Source organism: Gymnoscopelus braueri (assembly GCF_963280865.1).
Source record: "Gymnoscopelus braueri genome assembly, chromosome: 7".
Taxonomy (NCBI): domain Eukaryota; kingdom Metazoa; phylum Chordata; class Actinopteri; order Myctophiformes; family Myctophidae; genus Gymnoscopelus; species Gymnoscopelus braueri.
This window is the reverse complement of record NC_137608.1, coordinates 8,620,008-8,627,721: the sequence shown is the minus strand read 5'-3', so window position 1 is coordinate 8,627,721 and position 7,714 is coordinate 8,620,008. Positions and strand designations below refer to the sequence as shown.

The window sequence follows — 7,714 nt, the reverse complement described above, 5'->3', positions numbered from 1 at the left end:
TGATGGACAAAGGACCTCTTCAGTTTGACCTTATAGTATGTAGGAACACTGTATCTCCTTCCTGAAGGCAGCAACCTATATTCTCCATACAAAGCATGGCTAGTGTTTGAAGTGATATTCCTTGCCAACCTTATCATACTGTCATTATATGTAGCTGTATAGAGCCTCTGAAGTGGTTGTCCAACAATCTTTGAACAAATGTTCAGTTGCTGCAGCAGTTGTGACTTTAAGGCTACAGACAGACATCCATACGAGGTGGTAGGCCTACTACAGTACTGAAGAACACTCATAATAACAGAAGTGAAAAACAAAAGAAGAATCTGTCTACTAGCACCAAAAGATCTCAGGCGGCGAAGGAAATAGACTCTTTGCTTTGTCTTCTTACCCACTGATTCAATCTGGTCTTTCCATGACAGAAGGTGGTCAATTACTACTCCTAGGTATGTATACGGGTATGGTTAATCTGTTCACTATGAATAGTAATGGGGGATCTGTGTATCTCTAGTGGGGCACCAAAAACAATCTCCTCTGTCTTTTTTGTGTTAATGATAAGAGCGATGTTATCACTCCACTCCACCACCTTATTTACTCTGTGTTGGTGCAGTCCAGGATCACTGGAACTATCCAAAAGAGAAATCAAAACTGTATCATCAGAGTACTTTAGAATGTATTGGTCTGGTTTGTCAGTGCGACATTCAGACAGACATTCCTCAGTACGACAGCTGTCAGTATAAAGGGTGAAAAGTACAGCTGAGCTTACACAACCCTGGGGAGCACCAACATTAGTAGTTAATGCTGCGGAGAGGGTTCTGTTCACTTTCACCCTCTGTACTCTGTTAGTAAGAAAGGGAGCATACCAGTGAATTAAGTATGGATTCAGTTCCAACTGTACCATCTTTGACACCAGAATATCAGACTGTATTGTATTGAAAGCTGAAGAGAAATCTAAGAACAGCACCCTTGCATGATTCTTATTAGACTTATCTAGGTGTTTTGTAATGAAGTGGACCAGTGTGACAACCGCATCCTCTGTACCACAACCTTTCTTATAAGCAAACTGACAGGGGTCGAATTTGTCTTTAGTTATACTTACAAGATGTTGCAACAGTATTCTTTCCAGTGATTTCATGATCACTGAAGTGAGAGCTATGGGTCTATAATCCTTATGTTCTTTTGGACATTGGATTTTGGGTAGTGGTTTTATGTGTGAGGTTTTCCAACACAGAGGAATTATGTGTGTGTCTACAGATGTTTGAAATATTGGTTGCCACACAGGAGCCAACTCAGATGCGAAGTTTTTGAGGAGAAAAGCACTGCACTCGTCTGGCCCATTAGCTTTCCTTGTGTTAGTACACCAAAACACTTTTCTGACATCCTCTTCAGTGATGATAATTCTGTCTGAGGGGGCAGGTGTTACAGCCTTAAGTATTTCAGTGCACTTAGAGGAATCGCCTAATGATTCGAATCTGGCAAAGAAAGTATTTAGGTCATTAGAAAAGCCAAGTTCATTATCTGTCACAATAGGTTTGGTTGGGGATGACATTCCATGGATTTCATAGTATCCCACGCCTTTTTGTGAACCTATGCATGCAGTAGCAAGAAAAGACATGTTTATTCTCCATGTTCTTTGTTCTTTGACACTTTGTTCTTTGATCTGTGCCCATGTGACACAACAGATATAACTAAACTGCCACATAGATGTTTGATTTATGTTAAACTCAAAGACCTTTTATTTGTGTTATTTATTTAAGAACACATGCAGTTACACCTATTATCACCGCCTGCAACAATCTCCTGTATGCTGGACTCATTCAGTTAAATAACCCTCTGGTATAAAGGACTCTCTGACCGGAATCATTTCCATAGATAATGTGCCAAGTTGCCAACCCATAATTAAGAGGTTAAGAGGTGAACAAATTGAGCTGGTCACTTCTTATAAATACCTGGGCATTTGGCTAGATACCAAGCTCTCATTTAAGTGAGACACAAATAGGTTTCCTCTATAGAAACAGGTCCTGTTTTTCTTTTTCCAGCAGAAAGACTATAATTCAATCTGTAATAATGTCTGTTTTTGACTATGGGGATATATTGTATATGCATGCTTCACTCTCCACACTGAAGCCTCTTGAAGCAGTCTACCACAGCGCCCTGCGTTTTGGGTTGGCCATCTCTCGCAGTGCGTAGAGAGCAACATTATATTTTATTTATTTATAAGGCCTTGTGTGGAAAGCTTCCTTTGTACCTATGCTCGGTTACAGGACATTCAACATGTTCACAAACCCACATTAGATATACCAGTCCTCATAAGAGCAGTGAACAAGGAAAGACTGCTTTCATGTATTATGCTCCACACAAATGGAACAAACTTCAGGACTCTCTGAAACTGGTGCGATTGGTCTCATTTGAGACATTTAGGGTGCTTCTCGAGGACACACTACATAGTGACTGCACCTGCTTCATGTAACTCTATGTTTATTTGCATCTGTGACACTGTAATATGATTCATATGTTTGTTATTGTTTTTCATTTTGTATGTATTGTATTTTATATGCTGTTATCAGGGAGGGCGTCCTTGAAAAAGAGAGCTTGCTCTCAATGTGCTTCCCTGAATAAAGGAAAAAGAAAGAAAGAAAGAAAGAAAGAAAGAAAGAAAGGTTACACTTAAATAGTTGCTTTTTTTGTTTCTTCATCCCACATCAAGTATATTAACAGTAACAGACACAAGTACAAAGTATATAAAGAGAGATTTATTGACATTCAGTTCAAACTGACAGATACTGGTCCACTAGTCAACGTTAAATTTGCTGTTTCTTTCTACTAAATGTAAAAATAAACAATTGTAATGCTTTGTAAAATGGTCTTATTCATAAAGTCAAGTATACATGATTTTAACATGCACAGGACATCATTATCAGACCTAAATTTACTGTTTACTTGTTTATGACTGGCTAGTGGCTATCACAGGTTTTGTAGCATGTGTAGAAATATTGGGCCTTAAATGTAATTTAAAAAATACATTATATGCATTTGGCCCCAATTCTGTAAACAAAGTTACCCGTCTTTGCCACTCCCAACTTCTTTAAGTTTAGTTTAGTTTAGTATGTGCACACAATCACACAGGTATACAATCAACACATGTCTGTCTCACTACATGACTGTAGGTCCAACACTCCTCCCCATAACGCCCACTGCTGTGTTTTATCATCTTTACACCTGTGTAATACATCTATGTGAATCACCCTTGTTAGTTTAGTTTACACACACAGAAAAATAAAGGTGTCAACTAGAACCAAAACTGGTTCCAGGAAGGACCTTTCAGACCAAGGTTATTTAAAGAACCATTTATATGAATGGTTCTATAAATAACCCTTAAAGGTCCCTCAAATAATTACAAAAAAAGAACCATATGAGGAACATGGTGAATCATTCACTAAATAAAGAAGAAGAACCATTTAAGAACTATTATTTTGTGTAGTGTATTATTTGTATACAATGATAAAGGTACAGTGGGTCACAAGGACCAGGGTTTAAGTGGTTAATCAATGAAAATAGGTAGACCAGGCTTTAAGTGGTTAATTAAATGAAAATAGACCAGGGTGGTTCATTAAATGAAAACAGGAACACCAGGGCTGAAGTGGTTAATTCATCTGCGCATGTGAGATGTTTCTCAGAGGTGCACCTGTCCTGCAAACGGAATTATTAACCATCAAATCTCTTAAAGCAGACTTTACTGGCGTGGTCTGCAAAGATCTGTTTCGCCCACGGGATCATCGCGGGGACGTTGGCGAACAGAAGACTCCTATCATCCATGATGTAGAAACCAAACAAGGTCCACTGGATTCCACTGGAGCCTCCAGGTTTGCGGTCGGTGAGACACGTCATGGGTCCTCCTATGTCATCCTGAAACAACAAGCAGTTGTGTTTTTCAGTGTGTGTTCTTATGTGTAAATGTCATGGTAATGTTTTCATCTCTGTGTCACTCACATAGTAGGGTCTGGCCTGGTCATGGGGGTTGGGGCCTACACAGAACTTAGTGTTGGAGCTTTCGCTGCACTGATCATTGGCGATGGTTAACAAAAAAGCATGATGGAGTGCGCCAGGCAGAGTGACTGGGGAAAAGAAACAGGATTCAAAGTTGAGGACAAGGACAGCAAGAAAATGCTATACCATTAAAAATATATACCACTATATTTTAACTACTAGTCCCTATTTATGGCATGTCATTATAGGCAAACGATATATGTATTTATTTATTGTTCACAAATATCGAAAATAGCGATCTTACAAGCTCACAGCATGCTGTGATGTGAGCTTGTAGATCATCTATTTTCACTCTGAATATAATATTGAGATTACGTATTGCCAGTCAAGTGTCTAAGCAAGTACAGGAAGTCCCGCCCTAAAGCCTTCAAGGACGTTACGTTAATGCTGTGCAGATCTGTTTACATCCCAGGATATGAAAACTGTGCTGTGATTCGTCAAAGCTTCCAGGGGAAGTACATACAAATGTAAGTCCCGCCCCATTATCAGTACATGCTGATACCGTGACCAATCAAATTCCTTGTCAACCTGTCTGAATGTGTGTTTATGTTGTTTCCTCACCTGGTGGATCAGCGTGGGGGTCCCACCCCCATCCAGCGAATAAGCACTGCCTGTTATAGTGAGGGGGCCAGAGAACAGCTTCAGGAAGACACACAGCTTTAACATGCTTGTTAAACTTGACTGGGCTAGCCAGTTTGAGCAACACCATGCCATTATTAGTCCACTCCTCCCAGGTCGCGGTGTGGTTGGGGTGGTAGATGACCTACCAGAGAAATGACAGGCACACGTTTAGATTAACCACATAAGCCCTGTTTCCAAACATTAAAAAAAAAACTCAGATTGTAGATCTATTTTCCAAGGATTTTTAACAAATTGTGGAATATGTTTGACTGAATTGAAGCGTAGATAGGATTTCAGTGCCTTGCTCAAAGGCGCTTGGTTTTTGATGAGCACGCATTGGCTGTTGGAATTGAACCTAAGCACCAAGCACCTCCCTGCCACTCAGTTCTCAAACACAACTTTAATTTCAGTAATGTGTATACTTTCCTCAAAATTTGATGTTCTTTTTTCAAGCCTTTATTTGATAGTGACAGACAGTGGCAAGAGACACGGAATGACAGCAGAGAGAGGAGGGAGGCTCAATAAGGGCTGAGTCTTGATGTTTGATCTCTACCAGTTGAACCTCTATGTGTATAATTCTAATATAAACAGTATAATGTATCAGTAAACAGCTCTATTTTTTAATGTCTCTATAATGTGTATTTAAAGACTTAGGTCAAACTGCAGGCTCAGACAGACTTGATAAAACAATCTGATTCCATCCAGAGAGGCCAAACATCAGATTTGGGCCGGCAGTGTGAACATAGTGTTAGTTATGTATTATGTTCTCACACATGCTTGATGTTCCTACCTCTTCAATCATGATCTTCTGTGTGTATTCATTGATGTCATTGACAAACCAGGCTCCCAGCTTCACAAAGTCACCAGCACTGGAGAAGACAACAGAAACAAATTATTATTTTACTTTAATTACATTATCAAAAAGTAACTATCTGTAATAGTGATAATAAACTTATATCTCATGGTTATGTATGTTTGGATTACCTGACCATTACGGTAATTGAGGTAGCAACAAAATACTCGTTCATTAGGGCAGCACCCCCCTGAAAGCTTCCATCGTGACGTCTCTGAAAGAGAAATGATAAAGTGTGAATCAAAGGCATGCCGCACTGTGAGCTTGTAGATTGGCTCTTTTTGCTGTGTGACACCGTCGTAAAATGGAGCATGAATGAAGCACTTCTCCAAAATATGACCGTGTCTATTAGCTCAGTGGTTCTAAAAGTGGGGCCCGGGGACCCCCAGGGGTCCTTGAGGGGGTTCCAGGGGGTCAGAAGCCAAATGTATTATTATAATATAGTATGAAAATCAGTCCAACCACTTTCTATACAATTTGAAAATAGCCGATCTACAAGCTCACAACACGTCACATGCTTGTAGATCTGCAAAAATCACGCTGGTTTAACTTAGCAGGGCTGGCCAGTTTAAGCAACTTTCAAACATCTTGAAAAATGTGGAATATTCGGGGGTCCGTCGCCAAATACATTTGGGGGTCCTTGACATGAAAAAGTTGAGAACCACTGTATTAGCTGGAGCAAATGTATAGTAAATAAATCATAATACATTTTATGTATTAGATCAAAAGAACAATTTATTATTATATTGCATGGTTTCCTCTGCTGTCTGTGTGTGTGACACTTCAAGTCAAGTCAAGTCAAATGTATTTATAAAGCACGTTTAAAAACAACCAGGTTGACCAACATGATAAAAACAACAGCAAGAATAAATAAACTTCAAGGTGTCCTTGAGCAAGACACTAAACCCCTAACTAACCCCCTAACTAAACTGTTAGGGGTTCAGGGTTTTGCTCAAGGACATTTCGACACGCAGCCAGGAGGAGCTGGGGATCAAACCGGGAACCTTCTGATTCCAAGACGACTGCTGTACCTCCTGACTGAGCCACTTGCTGCCCTGTTATATTATGTATATTTACCAGGATAGCCACCATCCACGGCCAGGAACCTTGCGAGCTCACGGAACCATTGACACGTGGACCTCCAACTGGCCCACACTCTGGACTCGGAGGATCTCTCATCTCTACGTGATAAAACACACCAGGACAGCTCTAAATAAATACAATTAACATACACATATGCACACGTACGCACGCGCGTGCGCACACACACACACACACACACACACACACACACACACACACACACACACACACACACACACACACACACACACACACACACACACACACACACACACACACACACACACACACACGGCATGCTTCAATGACCGTGTGCCATGAACACACCTTCAATGGCAGATTTGATGAACTTCTTGTAGCTGGGGATTGTCATGTAAACGGAGGGCCTGTTTGGAGCCGCACATATATCAGGGCCTCTGATGAGGAATCCGACCATGATCCAAACATCACCTTGTTTGACCATCAGGGGGGCTCCTGAGTCGCCCTGATGAGACACAAGTAAGCATTGTTTACTCTCCAGCACCACTTGACCTAGTTTACATCCATCTTCATACAACTGCGTCTCACTTAAAGGACGACTTCACCCATTTTTGACCTATTTTCATATAATTGGTCCTCACTCCTCACTAATGCTCATTATAAGAAAGAAATCTACTTGGTCTGTGTCTCAGAGGAGGGCTGTGGACAATTCAGAAACCTGCCCGCCCGTGACAGTGATTTGTATTAAGGCGAGAACAATGGCTTCCATTATAACATTTTTCAGGAATAGAAAGCCTGCAGTTTCTATTAGCTTGGATTCCCCATCGATGATGTCACTGGTAGGCAGGTTTCTGAACTGTCCACATCCCTCCTCTGAGACACAGAGCGAGCAGACAAAAATGGTACCATTTTATAATGAACATTAGTGAGGACCAATTATATAAAGATAGGTTGAAAATGGGTGAAGTCGTCCTTTAATGCTCATTAGAAGATGGCACCATTTCTGTGTACTCTGAGGAGGGCTGTGGGCTGTTAAAAAGACACCACCTGCCTACCAGTGACATCATCGTTAGGCATGTTTGGTCATTTCAAGTTGTACATTTTTACAATGTAAAGTCTCTACAATTATCTAATGTA

At 40.6% G+C, this 7,714-nt stretch overlaps 1 protein-coding gene across 1 annotated transcript; it reads right to left on the bottom strand.

Moving 5' to 3' along the window:
* Positions 1-3,699: 3,699 nt before the first annotated feature.
* Positions 3,700-6,694, bottom strand: LOC308088854 (chymotrypsinogen A-like; the record flags this gene model as incomplete). Its single annotated transcript, XM_080433441.1, has 6 exons — positions 3,700-3,900; positions 3,985-4,109; positions 4,603-4,804; positions 5,453-5,531; positions 5,647-5,729; positions 6,593-6,694. The coding sequence occupies 6 exons, from the start codon at positions 6,692-6,694 to the stop codon at positions 3,700-3,702; spliced, it is 792 nt and encodes a 263-aa protein (XP_080289567.1).
* Positions 6,695-7,714: the final 1,020 nt, after the last annotated feature.